At 34.4% G+C, this 25433-nt stretch overlaps 1 protein-coding gene across 2 annotated transcripts in view; it reads left to right on the forward strand.

The window, feature by feature from the left end:
* The first annotated feature begins 959 nt into the window (after nt 1–959).
* LOC108911727 (collagen alpha-1(XV) chain-like) overlaps nt 960–25433 on the forward strand; it is a 233900-nt gene continuing 209426 nt past the window's right edge. For both annotated transcript variants that reach the window (XM_018716726.1, XM_018716728.1), the window contains exon 1: nt 960–1096. In XM_018716726.1, coding sequence (XP_018572242.1) covers nt 1086–1096 — 11 coding nt within the window. In that variant the 5' untranslated portion in view covers nt 960–1085. The remainder of the gene's footprint in view (nt 1097–25433) is intronic.

Raw genomic sequence — 25433 nt, forward strand, 5'->3', positions numbered from 1 at the left:
GTATTAAATTACGTTAAATTTAATCTTAATTTGTTTTATTGTAAGGAAGTTGTTTTTATTGACTTTAAATTGATACCTGCCCTGTCCTTATCTTTAAAGCCTTTGTACTATCCCTCACACTGACATCAGACAGTACCCGCGTACTATGCGACGCGTGCATTAACCGCGAACTGAAACTACAAGTACAAGCAGCTTTAAGCGGGCCTCAGTTACGCCGTGAATCACGTTATTTTAATATTGTAGGCAAGTGTGACGCGTCTACAAGCAAAGAATTTCTGGCAAATTTTACAGTAAGGCTCGGCCTCATTTGCTTCATACGAGGAGCCGCCACTGGTCTACACCAATCGACTTCAAAGATGTCCCCCTACATCTAGAATCATCTCTTCATAGGACTCTTACTCTGACTACCTCAAACCAAATTTCAAGTTTGGTCAATTAATCCTGGAACACCCCGTATGGAGCGTTTTCCAACAATCGTAGACAGATTCGTAAAGGGTTAACAAGCAGTTCGTGGACCAACCGATCAAGTTCAAATCGACTCGGGCCGTCTGATTAATATTTAACTCTCTTGACATGTCTTCGAATATTTTCCAATTAGCCAGTTCCCATTGTTAACGACCTCACTAATCTGCAGCGTAATGCCGATGGTTTTCTTTTTACTCTGCTGCCGCCTCCCTCCCGACGCAGCGGATGCCCACAAAGAGTCGCCGTTGAAAGGCAACCACCAAGTGGAAATAAATCAAAACAAAAGCCTGAAAACCGGGCGACCGCGATCAGCGCGGCGAATCCCCATTGCCGTCGCGACCGGGGCTGATTAAATAACGGAAAACAATGAAAAAAACAACAATGGGTGCAAATGAAGAGGACCCCCTCCCGAAGGAGCGTCTTTGATACCGAAGATGACCGACTGAGGACTCAGAGCGTGAGTACAAATCTCGCGGCAGTCCTATCTCGCCCAGCACACGGGAAGTCTGTGAAAGTTTGACGCGTGAGCTTGTCTGCACGTGCACCGGGAACACGTGGACGGTGGCGGCATGGTGAGTGTGTTGTGCGCATGAGGGTGATAGAGGATTAAGGGCGGCATCATGTTTCGTAGGTGAGTTCGTCGACTTTCGTCCTTTTTCTGTCCCGGCGGATTAGGCGATTTGTTGCGCCACGATCGGCAATTCGCGAGAGTTTGTTGCGCTCTATTTAAAAAAAAATCACTAGCTACATACTGCCGAGCTTATTGCGAAACGCAGAATAAAAAAACCGGTTACATTGAAACTTTTGCGATTATTATCGACCTTTGACAGATTTCTGGTCATTAATTATTTAATTATTCATAAAATATTTGGATTTCTAAATATAAAATATAATTTACAATCAGTCACGTAAACCGATGATAAAAAATAGTTAGTTAGATATAGTTTTCTATTAACTGCATCAATGTCAATGTCAAATACACCGTGAGCGGCAAAAGTACGGAATATATTTATTTAAAAATCAGACGTTCGTTATTTGAAAAATCGCTCGGACGGATTTTTTTGCATTTTTAATCAATTCTCCATAGAATTCTGATCATTTTTTGTGTAACATAACCTATACCTATCTTTAACCGTTTTCGAGATAATAACGTCTAAATATGGAATATATACAGGGTGAGTCATTAATAATGGTACACAGCTTATTGGCATATTGTTAACGTCAAAATATAGTGATTGAGCCAAACATGTATTAATCAATTATTGCTCCTTTTCGTTCTACAGCGTGTTAAAGTTGAAAAAAACATTTTTCTTTTTTATCTATATTTTAAGTGTGTATGTACCGATTGTTTTGAAAATTTGTAGTTGGGGTCACGTCTAGAGGGCGCTAGTTATACTGTCCTATCAATGTAAAAATCTGTCTAACTTTCTGTATTTTACAATTTTGAATTTTTTAACTACAAACTATTGAACTACGTTCAATTCTAAATAAAAATTGTACTAGTTACAAATCGATAAACTAAACCGTTTTTGAGACACAGACGTTTTAAGTTTTTGAGATTCGGCGGGTATTAAATTAGAAAATTGGCAGGTCTTAAGATACCAAGCCTGAATTAAGAATTAAGACAAACATTACAGCAATTAAAGATTTTATTATGCATATCTTAACAAATTATTAACTACCAGCAACTTCAATGCACTTTATTAGCCTTTTATTAAGGTATTCTCTTCTCTAAAAAATAACAAGGAAAAACTATTTCTTAATCAAATTGAGTAGAAAACAACATGGTATTGTAGAGACAGCTGACAATTTATTATGTCCATGCCTACTACTTTGGAAAACATAATTTTCTAATTTAATTCCCGTCGAATCTCAAAAACTTAAAATGTCTGTATCTCGAAAACAGTGGAGTTTATCGATTTCTAACAAGTATACCTTTTTTACTTAGAATTGAACGCAGTTCAACAATTTCTAATTAAAAAATTCAAAATTGTAAAATATAAAAAGTGAGATACAAAGACATATTTTTACATTGACAGGATAGTACAACTAGTGCCCAGATGTGAGCCCAACACTATTTGCATATCCGTATTTGCCTCCTCAAAAAACGTAAAACTACAAATTTCCAAAACAATCGGTCCACACATACTTAAAATATAGATAAAAAAAGAAAATATTTTTTCAACTTTAACACCCTGTAGAACGAAAATGAGCAACAATTGATTAAGGCATGTTTGGCTCAATCGCTATATTTTGACGTTAACAATTTGCTATTACCATTAATAATGACTCACCCTGTATAAATTTTCAAAAATTACTCTCGATACCTACGTAAGGACTGTAACGTCAAAGTCAGTACTTTCTGCTAAATACCTACATTTTGTGTTTTTCAAATATTTAAGCCCAGCTAATTAATTTAATTCTTAATTTTAATTTGTTTGGTACAAACACAGTAATAATAATATGAAATATTCAATAACAAATATCCGAATCATACAATCATTCAAGCTACTGTAAGAAAAATTTGACGTTACCTATTTAATATTTAGTTGCTTGAAGACGGCTACAATGCGTGTTTTCCTGGAGAGTTTTTTAAGTTTTTTGTTCTTTACAAAAAACCATGAAACGGTGCCAAAAATTTGCAAAATAACCTGGCTCGTAATTTAAATAGTGACATTTAACAAAATCATATTTTATACAATAAAATTATGCGTTTTTAATTAAATTATACCTAAATTATATTTGTACATTCAAGTCATTGCATCCTAATAATCAAAATAAATCACCGAACCACTTATTTCTTATGGATTTTCTGCAGCATCTGCTACAGGTGTCTAATGGAACATGGTCTAATAGTGGCTGCAAATTATTTTGCAAAAACTCCAAATATCGATGACCATTCAGACGTTCCTCAAAAACTTATGGAGCTATTAAATTATTACCCACTATTCCTGCTCATACATTAATAGTTAGTAACAATTTAATAGGTAGATATTTGGAGTTGAATACTAAACTTACTTTAACTTATTCTTGTTTTGTTTTTCCGTTTTGTGTTATGTGTAAAATGTGTTTGTCAAGTTTTGTTAGTGAAAATTACATTAGTAGATAGTAAGGCCCGTATGAAAAAAATTTATATGAAGAACTGATATTATTTTGACCTCATCTATCTGTACACGACTTTTTGGTATCAACTACCGGGACACCCTGTATATGTTTGTACTATAAAGCAAAATTTGCTATGAAGTTTATAGCAAATTTTATTTGTTCCATAAATGTATAAAAATATTTTTAAGTATTTCATTATTTAACAACACATGGTATATTGTTATAAGACAATTAAACTGCATTTAATATTGCGAACAATTTAAAAGTCAATATTCATACAGTTCAATGTCCTACGTTTGACGTCAGGGCAGATCACCTAACCTAAAAAGTGGGAAGAATATTCATTTATTTAGATTATATTAAATGTATATTACGATTTAGTTAATTAACTCATGTTGGGGTCATTGGTTTGTTGTATGCAAATAAGTTTTATTGTTACCCTGAATAGAAGCAGGTGATTATTAAAATGCTAGAACAGTAGGTATGTAGGATTTCTTTCTGTCAAGGGTAATTTTTATTAAAACATTAATTAATTAAAAAATTTCACACTGAAATAAAAAATATATCAGTAATTTTTATTGCCAAACACTGTTTTTTTCTGAAATCGAGGTTCGTGATAGCGATGTGATTTTTTCAGTGTGGTATTTTTGGTTAGTTTAATAAAAGTAACCTTTAAGTAAATTATAAAATATTCAAAACGCAATTTTAAGTAAAATTAAAAATAAAACGCTGTTTCCAAGGTCATGAAATGCACGTTTTGCTATAAAACATGAGAAATCCTTTGTCGTAGCAAGTACGAAGAACTTTTATGCAGCAAACAAATCTCCAGTTTAGACACACATTTATCCAAACTGTGGCAATTTTTGTTTGATGTTGCTTTTGGCGGAAACCTTGAGGAATTTTTCGAGAATGGTGTAGATTCAGATGAAGCAGAAAACCAGAATGATCTGTGTGACAGATTAGAACATGTTGTTCTTATTTAATATAAAACCAGTTTACAGAAATTAAAAATACATACATCAATAAACATTATTGCCTGCCCATAAAAATAACAAGGTCAAAGATATTAATCTGAGTACTCAAAGTCACCTGGTGTATCTCTAATAACAGATTTTTTTTGTTTCTTTTTTTACATTATTTTTATTCATTAAACAAAACCCAGGCATGCAGTTTTGAGTAAAACTGAACCAAACAACAACTTTGACACAGACTCACAACAATCCTTTGATTTAAACCTGATATTTCGATACTACCTGACATTTTTGGTATAATTATTCGTTATCTCAGTGCAACAGAATTAAAATTTTCTGAACAGACCTCATATAATGTTTCCAGTAAAGTTTTTGTAACTTCAATAAAATCTACATTTAATTATAACTTTCAATTATGCAAAAATGTGTTGGACATCATCAATCAGGTTTTTTGCTCGCCTTGGATGCCTATTAAGTATATTCACGTTTTCAATAGAAGATAAAAAATGACTAATACGTATATATTTTTAAACGCACTTAAGTGATTTGTCAAAAACGCCACGGACATTACACACCGATTTATATCAGCACAAAATGCTTCTGTACTAATCGACGCGTTGATCAGATCCGAGCTTGCCGTAATAATATTGTAATTTATTCAAAATACTCGCTTAATTTTGTTATTCAGATAACCAGACGTCCTGCATATTTAGATCGGAGTGGAAATTATTATAAACTTTATTTCTCGTCTAGGATATTTTTAATCGATGACTTATCGCTCTGCCTAGAATGTCTGGTATACGACCCGAAACGGGAGACTCCGATCGGGATTTTGGTACCATTAAGTCTGTCGTGCCTTCCATTAATATTATTTTTTGGGAGCGTATCATTTGTTTCCGTCTTGTTTACGCATGAGGCGCATTAAATCGTAACCAACGTGTAAAAAAACGTTTTAAGATAGTTCGGGTTTACAAGATGTTTGTTTTAGAATGCAGATGCTCGGGAGTGTATACAGAATTTTTTGTGTCCTGACTATTAAGTCGGAAGATCCTTCGAAACGATGGATGAGTAATTTCAAAGGGTGGCGTGAATTTGTTGTGTCTCCGTACTCATTCTTGGACGTAAAAGATAACAGAAAATACTGGGCTCCAAAAAATAATACTAGTTTAATTAATCGGGTAAAGTAAATTGCTTCAGTGAAGCTCTCCAAACCTATAGACTCTCCATTTTATCCATAATAATGCACATTCACATCGCGCGCTAAACGTGCACAGTAATGGCTGACGCTGTTTTACTCTACATGCAGTAATTGATTTTAGGAAATAAATTTGAAAATTTAACTTAATATGAGAAAAGCAAGTATTTCATCTAATTGACCAATAACATCTAATAAAATTAGTTAAAAAAATACTAATTCAGGAAACGGTACAGAACAATAATATTACATTTTTATCGACGGCACCTTCATATATTATCATGTAAATTATGTAAATTAATTACTAGTAATATATGAATATATTAATGCATCAACGTGTAGGCAGTCTACAAGCGTCCCAAAGATTATCTCTAAGTTAACACTAGTATACTTATAATTTAACATCAACACCACTTGCTTGTCTTCACAATGTTTTCTTACGACGAACATTTTTACCGCTAGTTGACTTTAGAGTTGAAATAGGTTAACAGCTGGTGTCACAGCATTGAGTAATAAGATTAAATATGTGGGTCGCTTATTATTTTGCGGAATGATAGTGCCATTCCAGGAAATTGATCTGTGTCTCTGTTAGCAGTTACATTTAGAGGTGACTAAATTCGAGCCGCAAATAGAATTGACACATAACTGCCAGTAAATGTGTTACAGGTACTTAAAATTATTACCTAATGCAGCAATATGTGGCGTTATGTAACAGCAGGACCCCTGGTTTTATTCGTGCTTTTTCGGCATCGAGTTTAATTAAATTCCTGATTAATTTTACATTGCCGGTGTCTATGCTGACTATTTTCAGGGGAATGTCGGATCGCACGAGATTTTTTGGGTTTGGCCTGCGTTCTAGTTAACGTTGACTTTCCTTCTAATCAAAAATATTATATCCATATCCCGATCTTTTAATTGTCATTGTATTTATGGTCTTCTGTGGTATATCTGGAAAGTACTTGATGGTTTAGTTGTTGTTTCTACTACCATATAAAGTTTAAAAGAATACTCACTGTTGGTAAGGACTTCTAAAATGCTATTATCTTAGTTTTTAATACAATTACTTCACAATTAAAGTAATTCTTGACAATCCAATGAAAAGCGAGTGTCAAAAATTATTTTTAACTTTATGAATCATCAAATCAGAAGCTATAAAATGCGGATGAATATAGATCAGAGAGATTTTCTCACGAATCGAAGCTATTTATATATCAACGCAAACTTTAACTGCTAGAGCCATGCAAATGAATAATGTTTACATCTCCCGGTTGCTAATTGCTGCAGGCCTGCCATACTTACAGCAACAATGCCTTGATTACTTGTTCAAATGTGTGTTTTGTACTTGCCGGACGGTAATTACAAAATCATTAAGAAATTTACCTGTAACTAAGAACGATGAAGCAGTCTCAACCGCAAAGGTAATCGTTTGGTTGTCTAGTGCGTACTTAGTGTCTTTTAGGCATTCATACGGATCGCTACAATTAAAGAAATTTAAAAATATTTCGCCTCGACCACCGGACCTACTATTACTGTGTTACTATGTTGTGGAATGTAATTTATATAAAACCGAAATAAAACTGAAAGTAGATTATAGTTAATATTGATTTAAAGTGAATAGACAATTTCGGTTGCCTGTAAGTTCAGTCGCATTAACCTTAAGCCGGTCGATTTAAATTCGCTATTAGTTTTATAAGTCGATAACAGTATCGAATTGAAAATCTACCGGAACAGGTATGAGTCCAAGTTATTTATTTAGCATTAGCATATTTATATATTCTTCACACGTATTACAAAATGATCAGGTTGTATTGCCTTCCAATGGCTCCAAGGCTTAGATAATCGAACCAACTCGCCTACGACCGAGACTTTTCTTTTTTTCGAGTTGATTTATAGACACTGGAACCAGAGTCTTGTATTAAAGGAAGTGATATATTGCTTTTTGTTGGTTTTCCTTTTGTTACTTTTAAGTGATTATATCTCAGATTTTAGAGCATTTGTATTGTGTCAATTGGACGGAGGTTGGTGATTAATTAAATCTTTTCGCTGGTTTTATCCGCGTTTCGCCGAATTTCGACAGCAACGCCGTAGTTTTCCGAGAAAACATCAAGTAATTAATAACTTTGTTACAAAAAATTTACAATAAAAATCAACGAATCAACATAACACACGAAAGAAGTAAAGCTACAGAGAAGATAAATCTAGAAACAATATATCCGGTCACGAAATAAGAAATTTATTCGGAAATGCAAATTTCAAATTACACAATATCGAAATTGGAGAGCTTCTGTTGTGGATTACCCAGATCGATTCCTAAATAAACCGTAAACGTTCCTTATCCACTTAAACAGATTTGGGCACTTATCGGATCGCCTCACCAAGGTAGTTTCCCAGCTTTCTAATGCCCGTACGGAATTTAAATTTTAAATTTCAAACGCTCACCACGCATTAATCAGCACTCCCAAAATGTTAACTTATTTATCAAGTGGCAAGAGGATACGCAGGGAAACAGGCCATGAAACAGCTGAATACACAATTCTAAGTAATTAATATCACATCAGGTGGATTGATTTGTAATACTATAAAGTACACCTAAAACTAGATCAATGAAAGAAACCACTCAGATTCACAATCTAAACACAGTGCTTTAGGAAACAGTAAAAAAATAAAATTTCAAAGGATTTTAAAAAACATTTCATTTAAAAAATAGATTCGTTTCGATTACCGTTGAAGTATGCTTAATATTTGTTAAAATAATAGATCATGCCAAAAATGTAATTTTTTTTAAACACTCGCAATGTCTTTTAATTTTCAATGCTTCGTTCGCGTTGACAAAAAAATTATTTTCAGTTTCATTATCTGCCACTCCGTTTGTTTCATACACTTGTTTAAAAAAAATTACAATAGGCAACACTGATAAATACCCATACAGGGTGAGTCGTTTTAGTTTCACCAGTCAATTCATTTCGTGAAAAGAAACATTAACAAAAGATGTCCGGTTTGTTGTGGGTCACCTTGTGATGACCTTTAATTTGATCTCGACCCATTCAAAATGACCTTGATTCTAGTCAAAATCACTCTTAACAATTCTTTATTCTTTTGAATTATGAATGGGACGTAAAATTGACCTTGGGATGATCTTCAGGTATTCAAGCGTAAATTTTTCCACTCTTTCTATTTCTGAAGTGAAAAATAGATGTTTCTATTTAAGAAAATAAATCAAATGACCTTGAGAATATGGGCCAAGGTCAACTCTAAGGTCATCTCAAGGTGACCCTCTACAAACCCTGTATATAACAGAGTTTGGTAACTGTTCAGTGTCGGCGTAGGCAAGAGTTTAAGAAACGAATTTATAGATCGACTGTTTATTCGATAAATCGATAAAAAAGCGTATCAATGAAATTTCTTTTAAAAAACAATTAAAATAAGTTGCATCTTTTTGGTTTTTGATAAAAATTCTATCAACAACGACACAACATAATTTGAAATAAAAAAACAGCTTTGCCCTTTGGCCTTCTGCCCCTGCTCAGTTAATGTCCCGCATTTGATTGAGCGATTAAGTAAAATGTATTGAAAGAACAGCATGACTAAATAAGCGTTTAGGGCGGCAAGGGTTGTTCAAGAAGGATCTTATGCATCATTGTGAGTGAATTTATGCCCTTTTACATTCTTCCGCCCGACCAAACTATACCAGCCTCTCCAACGAACCCGAGGTACAGGCGTTGCCAGACAAAGCACCAATACCGTAAAACAAATTACCATAATAGCGCAACCGAAACCGCTGTACAAAGAGTCTGTAATCATTAATTAATTATAATCTATTCATCTAGGACGTACGATATTTGTTCATTCACAGTCGGTCTCGGCACACTCGTGAATGGGACATGCGTTTACGGATCGAAAACATGTGTGTCAGTGAACCTCGCACATGATACGTTTCGTTTATTTTTTTTTATCACCCTCAGACAGAAATCTGTACGGTTGCCAATAAGCAGTGCCAACGGTTCAATGGAAATATCGAGAAAACGGCTTTTCTGACATTTGTTCGGTACAAAAATAGGTTGTAAATATTTTCATGTAGTTTGGAAGATTATAAACAATTGTCGACAAAATTTCCCGTCAATATAAAACTAAAAAGCAAGGTAAAAAGTTATAGGAGTGTTGTAAAATTTTCTGTTTATGGTTACAACATAAAAATTTTGATTAACATCTTTAATTAGCACAAATTACTTCAAAATTAGTTGCAAAGTTTTACCAATGTGTTCATCGTTATATATTTTTAGTTTAGAGTAGTATTATAGATTATTTAAAAATAAAATTTAACTGTTTCCTGTATTTTGGCTACAGATACCATATCGCTGCATTTTGTGGTTACAAAATTCCGTACAGATTATTTATTTCTTTTAAAAATGATAATAGGTGTATCAATTGTGATTTCATAGCGGTTTCCAATGTATTCATAAATTCCATGAAATATTTAACCGCATAGAAGCTGTAGCACATTTATGCAAGGAAAAAAATTGAATTTTTCTATTTCTATTATTATTATTACTACTTTGAGACTTTTAAATCGACTAGATTAAAACAGAGGCAGTATAGAGAAGAACACTAAATAATATTGTGGAATATCACCTTTGAAAGAACACACTAGTTGTTAATAATGTTCAAAACTTTTTTTTAAGAAAAGAATTGAAAATTATACGTTTCCTAAAATTCTTCTAGCTGACAACAAGGAATAGCAAAATCTGAGAACATTGTTTAATATTGTGCATTTTCGTCTGCCATAAAATATGAAAGTTGACAGCGGGAAGCTTCACAGAAAATGTGAAACATATTTTCGGCAAATTAAGGAAGAGTTTGTTTTATCAAGACGTCCCATCTCGACAAAAAAATCCAAGGGTACCCTTTGCTGCGATTAGATTTACCTAACGCCAGTGATAGCCTGACGTGGAGTCAAAACGAACGCTTCCGAAAAATTATGTAACTAATTTAATCGAAAGGTAGTCCCATTATTCAGGAATCCTGATGTTTGGGTCTTCTGTGAAGCTTAACGTCATCGGTGGCAGTGACAACTCTTTATGTCTGAATTATTCACTTGCGCAGACAATCAACAGACGATTAACATTCAAGGCTTCCGACTTTTCCATTTACATTCTTATTCGTTTAGTCATTATTTACCTGTTTTTTAGCGGTGTTTTGGGTCGGCTGACTTTAACTTGATAAGTGTTATTCATGTGACTTACATTGTTTAAGACTCATTATTTAACTAAACTCTACTCTAAACAACATAACATTTGATCCTCTTGACCATATTTTCCATATTATGCCAATTTCTTCATAAAAAAGCTTACTATGATTTGTCAGCTTGTGTGACTATGGATTAAACTAACCAGGACTAAACTATACTGCACTGACTATGGACTAAGCTTATCTGCACTGACTGGACTAAACTAAACTGCACTGACTATAGACTAAACTGCAGTGACTATGGACTAAACTGCACCGACTATGGACTAAACTAAACTGCAACTAACTATGGATTAAACTAAACAGGACTAAACTATACTGCACTGACTATGTACTAAACTTATCTGCACTGACTGGACTAAATTAAACTACACTGACTATAGACTAAACTGCGCTGACTATGGACTAAACTGCACCGTTGACTATGGTTTGCGCACTGTTGACTATGGTTTATGGTCAGCTTAATGTGACGAAACTAAACTGCACTGTTGACTACGGCCTAAACTACACTGAATATGGACTAAATTGCACTGACTATGCACTTACGATGGACTAAACTGCAACTGACTATGGATTCAACTAAGCAGGACTAAATTATACTGCACTGACGATGGACTAAACTTATCTGCACTGACTGGACTAAACTAAACTGCACTGACTATAGACTAAATTGCGCTGACTATGGACTAAACAGCACTGAATATGGACCAAACTAAACTGCAACTGACTATGGATTAAACTAAACAGGACTAAACTATACTGCACTGACTATGTACTAAACTTATCTGCACTGACTGGACTAAACTAAACTGCACTGACTATAAACTAAACTGCGCTGACTATGGACTAAACTGCACCGTTGACTATGGTTTATGCACTGTTGACTGTGGTTTATGCTAAAATGCACTGTTGACTATGATTTATGGTCAGCTTATGTGACGAAACTAAACTGCACTGTTGACTACGCCCTAAACTACACTGAATATGGACTTAATTGCACTGACTATGCACTTACTATGGACTAAACTGCACTGACAATGGCGTAAACTGCACTGACAATGGACTAAACTGCACTGACTATGGACTAAATTGCATTGACTATGGACTAAACTAATCTGCATTGAATTTAAAAAATTAATTAATTAATGTTGCCGACATTACTTAAACAAAATTACGAAAATGTATAATTACTATTATTATTGATATAGAAATTTATGACTTCTTACATATTTGTAATAATTGTATATAGGACCAATATTCAATTTTCAGTGAATATAGGTAAAACAATCATAGCTTTGAGTAAAAACAGATTTAGTTTAAAGGTTTATATGAAAATGTGGGCTCGGTGAAATTGGCTGATGGTAAGTTTGGCATTTGTCGCATGTCAAAAATGTTAATTAGCAACTTTTCGAAGTTATTCGATAAATTTTTTGTATAAACATTTCCTAAAAGTTAATTTGACCTAAATACAAACGAACCATTAGTATGTGCACTTCTCTCGAACAAAATGTGTGGTAATATTGTTATAAACACCGGGGATATTATGAAAATGATGCAGCGTAGCAAGAGTGTTTTATCTAAACATTATTCCGCGTTTTGAATAACTTCAAAGGGTTTTACTTTATGGTTAACAGAGCTTTCCGCTCAAAAAAGAAATAAATGCACTATCTGAATATAAATCCAGATTTTAATGAGCGAACTGTTATGGAAATACAAATTATATGAAATAACAGCTGGGCGACGTACACATATTATCAAAGCTTATATCCACTCTAATTTAAAGTCATTTAAAAAGTTACAAACAATGCTGCAACGGTGTTTTTTTGGATTCAGTTTAAAAAATAACACTCATGAAACTATTAGTGATATTCCTTTTGCCAAACTCGAAAACGCGTTCCACTTTATAACATACAGGGTGTACTGGAATAACTGGTCAAGTGAAGATTGAAGATTCCTTGGCCACTGGATGAAGCTCTCTGTGTAGCACCCAATTAATAATATAACTATGACAGTGGGCTGTCTTTTTACATAATTTATCATTCTATCTATCTATAGATTAAGTCATAAGACACGGTAAAGGTAAGGAAGAGGTGCCGCGTGAATATTATTTAGTGGTGATAGGCCTTATAAATTTTTGAACGCCATAAAACACTTTGATAATGAGCCTATCACTAATTATGCGCCTATCTATTTAGGTTTATGTTTCTTCGGGAAACATATATCTTAGGCATGTACTGGTATAATAATCTTGTATCGTTTCTTAACGATGGTATGAAAAATCTCGCTTTAACATACGACTGGAGGCTGCGAGAATGGAATGAAAAACGTGCTCTCATATAGTTCATCTAAACAGTTTTTTTTTTAAATAAAAATAGCGAACAACGTCCTAATTCGCCAGATAGTATGGTGACATATATCGCCAGATGTTGTAGAGCGTCGCGCCGCGAAGTATACATTTTATTTGGTAATGTTAAATGAGACAGAACTCGTGTTTAAAAATTTACCTTCACTGATAGACCAGGGAGGATCTGTCGAAATATCCCACTTCTGTAAGAGGGGACAAGCTAATTATTTATTTATGATTTCCTTCCCGTGATAAAGTGTAGAGTATAAATTTAAAAATATTTTAATACAACTCGAATCAAAATACCCCTACTTGTGCTTTTTTTGCCGAGGTAACGAACTTTTCACATATTTATCTCTAATTATGTTATGTTCGAGATAGCTATTAAATACACGACATCTGTTTGTTACACAAAAAGGTTGACAAATCGACGCAGGCCGTTTGAAGTGGGAAACACATGTAATTGACGGAAATTATCGCCCAGATATTTGATATTTGCCTGGCTTGGAGGGAGATTTATGCCACCGTTTTGGTATCTTCAAATAATTATTTAATACTGTTTAAAGAAAAGTACACTTACTGAAATTGAAACCAAAACTGAAACCGAATAAATATAGGTTGAATAAAACCTAAAAGGAAATAAATCGAAATTGTCCCTTCTTTTTTTATTGGATATTTCATGAAAAAGATCAATCAGCGGTTATTTTTGTGAAAATAGCTTTGCCTAATCAAAAAACTACTGACTCTCTAAGGTCATACAATAATTCGAAACACATCTTTCATCATCCTTCCATAAAATAATCACGACTTCTATTTGTTTTGACGGTATTATTTTCCTACTCCAAAGTATTGGCTGATCCCCATTGTATTATATGACCGCAAATTTTTGATTTCTCAAATTCTCGCTTAGTAATGTATTCTTTGTGCTTGTACTTGCTCTCGTGCTCTGGCAGATGCATACTAAGCGGTAGAGCTCATAATTAAAGCAATTATTCATTATAATAGCATAATTTCTGCATAATTAACCAATCCATTTGGAAGACTTGCAAAGCGTATTAAATAACCTCGGGATATGTTCTATACACGTATATCTGCATAATGTTTCGAGTTGTTTCGAGTGAAGCTATCTCGTCTGGGTTAAACGTGGTGTTAATAAGAAATTCCAAACAAAAGTGATAATATAAATAACGCGTGTGTCACTGATACCACAAAAACGTTTATTTATAACTGTGGACTGAACGTACTGTACTGAAGTCGGTGCTAATTAATGATTGCTTAGGTATATGTTCGTACAGCGTCTGCTAACTTACGAATTAGCAGAACTTATTGTTTCAGTAACTTCATTATCATTTTACAGGTCGGTGCTCGCCGAGATTCATATTCACTCCATGAAAACCAAGTTTCCCAGTCGCACTAACAATTGTCTCGATCACTGTTCCGTGTAGACTTTAGAACTAAGTTCTACTAAGCTTTCGGTAAATCAGAACCAGTGTTACGCGAGTCGTCGTAGTTCGCTCGTTTATTTTTGAGGATGTCAATGAATGTATAACTGATTGGTATCTCACCACAATTGAAGGCTCAAAACTTAACAGTAATTACTGTTACATATTAAGGCGGGTAATTTAGAGCATTAAAGTTCTTATAGGGATGACAGCTATCTGTCTAAGCAAACGTTTATCCTTAATTGTTTGGTCTGATTCATCATTTAACTGAGGCAATGTGGACACTCGAAGACTACATATGAATTAAACAATTGTGAATGGTACCGGATTATTATAATTGCTCAGTACACTAAACCACTTAGCGGGAGATTTAATGAAGTTTAACAAAAATTTGTGCCAGTTTTCAATCGTGCTTCAGACGGACAATTGTACTGAAGCCGTTCTAAAAACATTGATGCATTTTTATGTCTCTTGTGTTTATTTAATAGCTAATATAGGTAAAAAATTGTTAGATCCTGAAATATTTAGCAAATGTCACAGATGTGAGTTGCCATTACTCATTCTTGTATTTACTTGTGTTTGTTCTTTTGAAAAAGTGATCAGCATATGGCATACTGATTTGATTATTTTCAATGCGATGCTATATTTATATTATTTCAAAATGAACAACATCGATTATATCTTTGACTCATCTCGACTAGAAGGCTTATTTTTGCAGCAAAATCGACTTGTTTCCCGTTCACAAATAGCTGAGGCACCATTTTCGACCACATCTGTGACAGAAATAGTTATTAGCTACAAAGTTATTCGATATGTTTGTACTATTTTTGCTTCCAAAAAAGTTGTACAACATTCTTGTGTTCCTTACATTGATCGGTGATTTAGCATCAGCCTCAAAACGTCTCAACTGGTTTTGTCGCATCAATAAAGAGTTGTATTATTAAATCACGAAAGTGCTTCTATTAATAATAGCGTCACTGATAGTTTCATATTACAATTCTTTAAATTGCTTGTCGATGTTTTTATTAATCATGTTATTCAGATGGATTGGAAACAAGAACGATTCGATTGACTTCTTGTCCTTTGACCCACATATAAAAATGCTGTTTGTGTAGGCGTTGGTGGTATTTACACACTGTCCTTGACCTTTTTGGAGCCCATAAATATTGCTTGCCATATTTGTACGGGTAGACTTTCGCGCTGTTTGATAGTTCTTTGAAGCAACATGTATGTTTGCATTGGATTTATAAGTATTTGAAATAAGTTTTTCCACATCTTGCTCTGCCTTCTTTCGATGAAGATGCTTAGTTATGACTATACTCTGCCCAACCATACTACAATGTACTTCCTATTTTTTTTATCTCATTTACTACTTTTAATGTATTTAGTGTCAGGTTTTGTTTTCTTGTCTAATTAGCATTCTAACATTTATATGCACAAATATGTTTGTAATTCGTTGCTATTCCTTCTCTGTTTAAATTTGGTTTGTTTTCTTACTATTTTTCCTTCGTTGTCCTAAGGTAGTAAATGAGCAGTTGGATATTATGAAGGAAACAAATAAACAGAGAAATAATTTGATGATACATGTAAGGGAGTAGTCTTATCAGACTTTGAATAAGACTTGGCGATGAAATAATTAGAAATTAGAAAACAGCTACTTTTAATAAGAGAATAAAACTATTATACTTTCCAAAAGAAAACTAAACTGCTTTCACTTTCAATCATCTAACATCTTCTGACTTAATATACCAACATCTGCGTACCCCGCTTTACATGGAAAAACTAGCCATAAATTGCCGTTGTGGTTTACATATGTACTAAAGTACTTTATTAGACACTTGATAATTAGATTATGCAAAACTAGTTGCGGATAGTTGATAACATGAAAGCGAAAACTATGAGGGCATGCTTGATATTCTGTTAATCGAAAATGGAATTTCTCTTGTTGCTTCATGGGTCAAGTTCACAGATCACATTGCTTAATCGAAAATTTATTCAAGTAGTAATCTTTTAATCGAAATTAATGAGACTGTTGAATTTAAAACGATTTTAATTTTAATTCTGTATAATTTTCAACTGGAAGATAGAAAGCTGAGAATCTCACTGTGGACAGCGAAAAATATGATAGAGACAAAGTGGATAATGTTGGCCAAAATATTAAATTTACTACAGAGACAGGTAAATGATCTATAACTTAATTTATAGATCATTTTAGGTTCATTTTAATTGAATTAGAACTGTGAATCTACGGATTTTAATCAAGGTGCATATACATGTGAAATGGCACATTACAAGCGGATAATAATTCTTTCTAAGACGTTTACTGAGCAGGAAAATGCGTCAGATTCGAAATAGACGTTTCTAAAAGCAAGTAAAAATCAGAACAAACTTACACTAACACCAAACCATCAAAAACCTTGAATAAAATAGATTATAACGTCAAAGAACAGTGAACAGTGATCGATTTTCGTGATTAATAATTACAAAACATTTACAAAACGTTTACATGATTAATAATTACAAAACTTTTAGTAAAGTGATTTTTTGTGACAAGCACTGTTGAAAACCCCTTGCATTTCAAAATTTTATAGGTTTTTCCAGTAAATTTTTGTTGTTTAACGTCATATTACATATTCCACTGTAGAAATTTTTTAGGGCAACATAACTGATGCCATCATACTACATCGAAATGCATTCGCCGCAGACCTTAATAAATCCACTCGTATAGAATTTGCAACATCGATTACTCGCGTGTAAAGGGCATATCGCTATTGTTGTGCGAGCAATTGTCCATTTTGCCGAATAGGATGTTCACATCATGAAACTCATCCTGTTCGTGTAAAATCATCCCTCTTCTATATCCGGGCAAATTATTTACCTCAAAAGGATCCACTGGTAACAGTCCATAATTGTTTACAGATTTTTGGAGTGTATCTGCGTTTTTCCTATTTCCCCAGATTTTTACATAAAGTAGTGGGCGAATCGCTTGGATATCGTGAAGGTAAAAAACATTTCCATCTTTAGCGATAAATACCAAACCATTAATTATATCTAATCGAATTTGCGCGTTATTTTCTGGAAATCACTTTACCAGAGATAATTAAGAGCACCTAAATATATTAACAGCTCATAAACTTCAATCAGTAGTTAAAAGTTATGGTCGTCTTATCTTATCGGTAAGTGTCACTAATTAAATTAGCATATTTATGTACTCTACATCCTAAATAAGCAATTAAATAACATAGTACAAGCTTCTATCTTGAACAACGCAACAATCTAAGGGCCCCGCTCTGTAATATTTTCTCGTAAATACCCAATCGTTACTATCTAACTGCCACTTATCAACTCGTAGTACTTGTAATTAAAATTTGTTTGTACTTTGTGTTCTAAGTGCCTTACTGACAAAGAAACATCTCTAACTTTATCTAAATTGGCTGAGAGTTGAGAGGGAAACTTTTTTCATAAGCTTTCCTTCCCCTAAATAGCCGCTGTAATTTAAAATGATAATAATGGCTGATTCCGTAAACGAGACACTTCATTCGTATTTGCATTTAAAATTACTGGGGAATCTTTTATGCCGTTTGTCTTGCCATCCTGGTAAAAATTATTCTTGTCTTAATAATTGAATCGAACAGCTTGCGACGCTACGGTAAACAAAGATGATTATTTTTCGTGGTTGTAAATAAAAACACTCTTTATACGTCCTCTAATTATTGAGTTTGTTCTTTCCTTTCACCTTAATTGTATGCCGTTGGAAACTACGACGAATGTGGTGACCTTGTAAAAGCCCCTGGTGAATCCGTCAACTCCGTTGCTATACACATAAGACATTTTTTACACTCGAAAAACTAATGTAAACACTATCGCAGAAACGTTAATACTAAAACCGGATCAGTATTCGGAATCGCTTCAAAGAGCGAGAACAGTGTGCGACTTTTCATTTCAGCTCAATTTCAAAGGATTGAGATTAACATTCGCAAATACTTTCAGCAGCAACTGGACTAATTTTGATGCTTAACAAACAACCCCTATTAGATATTTAAGAGTAAACTAATCTGAGTACGTCGCACGACCCCAATTAAACTGTTGAGTCTATCCAGAAACTTAGATCTTGAAATTTACTTGGGTTAATAATGTTGTTTGTCCACTCACACAGGGAGTTGCAACGATCAAGAGGTCTGATATGCATTCCTGGGAACTTGCTAATTCGATTTGAACACAATAATTTGCCTAAAATTACATATCTGCAACGATTTTAGATGTAACGAAGCTAGTAGTAAATGAGTGTTAAACACATCAAGTGGATTTGTTATTGTATTTCCAAAGACATCTTTATGTTTGATTTAACTAATATAAAAAGTCAGTTTTACTTGAGAGTGATTATAGTGTACAGATGTACAAATTAAGTGTTACTAAAACCCATGAAGTAATAAAAATAAAATAATAATTAAATTTAAACACTTTTATAATCTGTTAAAATGATCAAACAAACTGTATTCATACTTTAAATATGCTTAGATGCAGGAAACAGCTTAGGATCTATATTACTAGGTTCCTTTAACAACGCGTCTCGTAATAATACGAAATAATAATTTAATGAGACATTAAAAGGTCTCATTATGTTCGGGACAACTGCCTCTTATCGAGCTAGAAAGCTGTTCGTTGAGAATACGTAAGACTGTTAGTGTCACGAATTCGAGAGATTTCTCTTCGAGATAATTAAATTTTATATTTATTTTAGAATCTTCGCTGCATCGGTCGTTAGGGCAATTTTGTGATTATGTGCTTAAACAAATTGTTGACTATTAGTTTACTGTACCGGAGTAATTTCAACAAAAAGACGTACTTAACTAACCACCAGTACTTATCGAGACCTAAGGTTATAAATATATTACACGATCTTAATGCTTGTTTGGAAATTATAATGAATTAATCATAGTTTTTTTTTAGATTGTATGCAATTAAGTATAAAATATAGTGCATAAAATCATAAGGGTTAACCCAATGTCTAGGGTGATTAGTTCGTCGAACATTATGAATGAACATGTATTTCTAAGGTTACTCGACATGAGTTAACACTTTTTAATCATGACGGTTAAATACTTATCTTAATATATCTTGTTTTACGTTATTTTAAATATTTAAGTCTTTTATGATCACGTCCAATGCTTCCAAACGTTTCGCTGTTCGTTGAAGACTCTGCAAATGCTTCGCGGCAACTGAGGCCGCTTGCGAGCTCGCCACCGCTCTTATAGAACCGGTGCCGGTGCGCGCGCGCCTCTAATCCTGGAGTAGGGCAGAGGGTGTGGTCTCGGGTACGCCCCCCGACACAACCGCGTGCGTCTGTGCAGTACCTACACAGTGCAGTAGTGGGAGGTGAGTGGGAGGTTCTTCTCATTACCACCACGAGCGCCTTTAGACCTGAGGAGTGGGGACAGAGGGCGTGGCATCGGGTGCGGCAGCAGTGGTGGGAACAAGCGCAAGTTGAGGAAGTTTATGATGTTTTTGATCATTTCAAACTCAAGTCTACAGATTCGGCAGCAAACCCTATCTGGCATTGTCGGTATGAACGATATTCCGTTGTGATTCATTTTCTGTTGTTTTTATTGTTTCTCAACTGCGATTTCATCGCAAATTGTCGATTTGCAGAAGTAGACTTGTCAAACTGTTCTCAGTTGTTAGTTAATTAGAAGCTGATTGTTAATCAAATTGGTATACATAAAATATTTGAACTATTATGATACCCCTAAAATGTTCAACGAGACCAAACTTAGGAGTTTTTTTCAAGTGTCTCTGGGGACTACTGTCACATATGACTTTCCTGTTTATTGTATTACTTTCTGTAACTGCGCGCACCCTGTATGCTCTCTATTACACCTCGCCTAGCTTATCGCCCGTGCATATAGTTATTTTCAGTTTTACTAAACTCCTTCGATGTAGACACTTCTAAAGAGCAACTATCTGTGAAAAACATTCCTTTGAGCGTAAGCGGTAAAAAGCTGAATAAATTGAGCAGCACGTAAAAAGTTTCCGCCGCCTGCATAGCTGCAAGTATGTCGCTGGTCTTTGTAATCCACGAGATAAGTAAACCATTACACTGAACGTCTTGTGCATCTAAGTTTTTGTTATTTCTTTAGTCAAGATATGTTTACGTTACGTGGAATGTGTGTACCAGGAATGGAGGCATTGCTGTTTAAAGGATCTTCCATACAGAAAAAGAAATAGGTATTTCAACAAATATTTTTCTTCCGAAATTACATTGAATGTTGAAAGTGGCTGCTATTAACGTTAACACAGACGTTGAATCATTTTTTTCTCACTTTTCTCGATGCAGTTGACAAACTCGCAAATTCAAAGTTTGTTCTGACAAATGTACCTATTCTATCAAATAAATCAAGTTCTGGGGTCACAAATTATAAGAATAAGTCCCAAATTAGATAGAGATAGCTACTTTCGATATCAATTTTGGTATTACAATACGCAGAGAAGATTGAATGTCTTCAAGTAATCAGAATGAGGGTTGCTTTCGCTGTACAGCAAGAATAAATCCTCTCAACGGTAATAATAAAGTATTTTACTGAAAACTAAGTTGTATAGAAAAAAAACGTGTTGACGGGGTGATTCCCTGTGTGTGGAGTCGGTCGTAGGTATATGAGTACGCATCTGGTCGTCGGCGCCAGTCCGCCGTAGACCCTTCCTGGAACGCTGGTGCGTCCGGCGGAGTCCTGCTGGCGCTCTTGACGTAATGCTTAAAAATGGGTCACTTGCGACATGTGTACCCACCAGAATATATAAAAAAAATGTGAATGAGCGAAAGCGGTGTTAATATCATTGATAAATAGAGAAAAGAGTAAGAAAAGAGTAAGGGCCCCAAATAAGAGCCCTGTGGTATACCTGGTGTAACTTGAAGCAGGATTATTATCTCTGGCACTTTAAATTGGACGATTTCTAATAATGAAGCTTAGCACCTTCCGGTCAATTCGATTACGTTACTTTTGAGTAAAAGAAGTTCGTAATTTGAGACAATTTCAAACTAACAGACGAATGAGATTTGCAAAATTAAATTATCTCCCACCATTTCAGCACCCCGTATTGTTTTCGAAGTTCCCAGCGTCAAACAGTTAGCCACTAACGGAAGCTGCGAACAATTCGCGAAATTAGTTTTATTAAATAAAACAATTTAAAGCTTGTTACCGCCGCCAACTTGTTTGTGCGGCGTCGGAAATATTCCACCGAACGGGCATTCAATATTGACCACGCGAGTCTATTATTTCATGCTGATGGGAGTATTTTAAAGGGTTTACGCTTCATGAATCGGATAACTGCCGGCTATTATAATGTAGATGTGCGGAATAGTTACCACAGGCACCGTTTTTCAAGTTAAAAGCTCTGAATTTCGTGCTCACTTGTTTTTTTCCCCGCAATTACCCCACCATTCGCAACTAGGTAATAATGGAGACGGCTGTGCTGTTTTATCCGCGATAACTTCCTCGAATGGGTAACGAGATCGGCAATTGCAGGTGTTTAAGTAAAAGGGCAGTGATAGCGAAGAAACCGGTTTAATTCCCGTTTTCAGAAGGATGATAAACTGCGGGATTTTTGACAGAAAATTATACGTAATCTGCGCACAGTCTCAGCTACACACTCTCCTTACTCGTACCCCTCTACAAAAAAGGTAGAGTAAAACATAAAATACTGTGTTGTTATGAACCTCTATGTTTAAGTAAGGTGCCAACAAATTGGCAATTGTTTTGTGACATTTATGCACTTTAAACAAAGAAACATTCAATTTTTTCCAACGACTACTTGATCCTTCCACCGCTAAGTGATTTTTAGGTCATCCCATTTTAACACCAGGTGCCCCAAATTTTATTTAAATTTTTTGTATCCTCACAGTAGACCCATACTATGGAGTATGAGTAACCCTGTACAGAAATAAAATTTGTTTTATCCATTTTTCACATTATTTTATTACTGACAGACCTTCTTAGTAACCCGAAGCAATTTTTATAATCAGCTTAATAAATATATACCACAAAAGTTTTTTATTTCGAGAGGAACAGATGTTTTTTTTTCTTCGACCTACGGTGGGGGGGATGAAAACCTTCTGCTCAGTAAGCAGGCTCATGTCCCTACATCGACAAAGACATTAATGCACGACGACAGGTTTACAGCAATTTATCTTTGATGTGGTTGATAATGTAATTTCCCGCGACACGTCCTTACGCGGTAGGAAAAAACTTTGAGGCTGACCGAAAGATAAGCGCCGACGAATACAAATCCCTCCCCCGATGATTTTTTCTACACGAAATCCGTAATATGAACGGCCGACTTAAAAAAAAACTGTGTAAATAGGAGTGACAGCAACTGGTGGAGCATTATTTTTTAAGCGTAACTTTTTATCTTTTAAAAAGCGATAAGGATTTTTGTTTTGGGATTACTTGAGAGTTGGATCATGGGGTGCTGGATAAATTATGTACTTTTTTTTGCTTGGAATTTATGTCGTCTGAGGATTATACACGTTTTTGAGTTACGAAAACTTGAAATAAGTGACAGATGCAAGCGTTTATGTCGCCCGGAATTTTTAAGTAAAATAATGGATACTAAATTGTATTTATATGCTATAAAATCTAATAATCTACCATCAGAAGATCTACATATCTTTCAAATATTTCATAGGCAAGACGTTTGAAATTAATTTATAATTATCTCCTTTGAAAATACAGACATTGGTGTCGAAGAAAAATAAAAATTTCATTAGTTGAAACCTAATTTTCATCTTACGTAACTAATAAATATAAGCTTAATGTCCAACATAAAACGTATTTATCTACAGTACGTCAGAATTACACCGAACGTTAATTAAGATAATATTACTTCAAAGTATGATTAAATTCTTAAGTACAAAGAAAAGTAGATAATTTAGAAATAGAAACAACTGAATATTCTTCTAGGAATGTAAAGTCGACGCCACGTGATATCTTGTGAGGTTGTCGGAAGATATAAATATTTTTAAAATTAACATGGTGTTTTACGTACATACGCTTTAATCGTTTATTATAGGGAACAAAATTAATAAAAAGTGATGCTGTAATACATAATTATTTCAAGTTTCGCGCAATAATTTTCTGTTTTAATCTATTATACTTTACACTACCAAAAAGATCAAAGTGGATAGATATTTCTCCAATCTGATGCTGTGCATTGACCTTTACGAAGAAAATAATACAAATAATAATCCAAATATGAGCACTATTTATTCTAAAAACTGAAAATTACTTCGAAGTATGAGATATGTTCAATTTGTACATGTTATATTACGCCGGGGGTCGTCATGCAACTGTCTGTTGCACCTCGTCCTGTGTGGCTAATAGAAAACTGATGTTATTAATTTTTTGCGCGGTTTTGTAATAATTGTTATTAGCAGACGATGTCATTTACTGGTAATTATTGTTTACGTGCGTGTGAGATGGAAAAAAATACACATACAGGGTGTTCTTCTGTAACTCTGCAACTGTAAAATTTATGAAAATATGTTTAGCTTTACAGTGTTCCATTTCGCCTGGACGCTACATAACTTTGTTATTTTAAGTGGAACACCCTGTATATTATTGTGTTTTTAAATTCCTTGATTAATATTAGGTAGAGTTTATTAAATATACATGGTGTTTAAAACTTACCGTTTTCGAGATAAACAGTTGTTTTTGAAAAAAAATCACGATTTCAGCTCTCTAAATAAGGCTAGATAGCGTCTAAATCGTAAGAGTAACCTGTAGTTTTCACAGTTCGTTTTGGAATAAATTACTCTATCTTGTCATATGTGAGCAAAACGTGTACATTATTCAGACTCGGAAATACCGAGACCTACATTTAATAATCTTACGAGTTGAAAAACTTTTTTTTTCAAATGGAATGGCCCATATTTATTGTCATGGGTGAACGCAAAATTGAATGCCCTTTCGACTGATATGAGGTTGTAAATACTTATCTCTAACAGTTTTCCAGAAAATCAAGTTCTTTTCTAAAGTCCGAAAAAGTAGCTATGTAACAGGTTAAGAAGGCCTTGCAATTGTATTAGTACAACGTCGATACATAGGATTTTACAGAAGCACAGCACAGCACATCCTTATCGCATCCAATTACACGAAGAGTTACTAAAAGTAGGCTTTCAGCGGAGACTGGAGTTTTGTCAGTGGCCACTTGAGATGTTAAATCAAGATGATGATTTTTTTAAGCGGGTCATGTTTACGACAGTAAATCCTCACCAATTCCGAATATTTTATTCATTCCTACGCCAAACCATGTGCGACGGAAATTAAAATTTGGAGAGAGCAAGCTTCGAATAAAAAAAAAAACAAAAACTAAATGCAGTTATTTTTATTACAGTGCATAAAATACTGCTGGCTCGTGACAGATGCGTTAACGAAGACATACCACGTCTTTTTACGGTATAATAAATTACCGCTGTCGCGTTGGATTTACCACTTTTTATTTCCACGCAGAAATCTGTGACACCGGCCACTCCTTTGTTGCTTTTCTTTTTATACGTTTAAGGTAAAATCGAATTAACGTCACATTAACAACTGTGGCGAACCTTAAAAGCGTTTTAATCACTCGGCTCCTAATTAATTTCAGTTAGTTATGACGGGCATCCGTAGGAGTGGATC

Source organism: Anoplophora glabripennis, unplaced genomic scaffold (assembly GCF_000390285.2).
Source record: "Anoplophora glabripennis isolate ALB-LARVAE unplaced genomic scaffold, Agla_2.0 scaffold149, whole genome shotgun sequence".
Lineage (NCBI taxonomy): Eukaryota > Metazoa > Arthropoda > Insecta > Coleoptera > Cerambycidae > Anoplophora > Anoplophora glabripennis.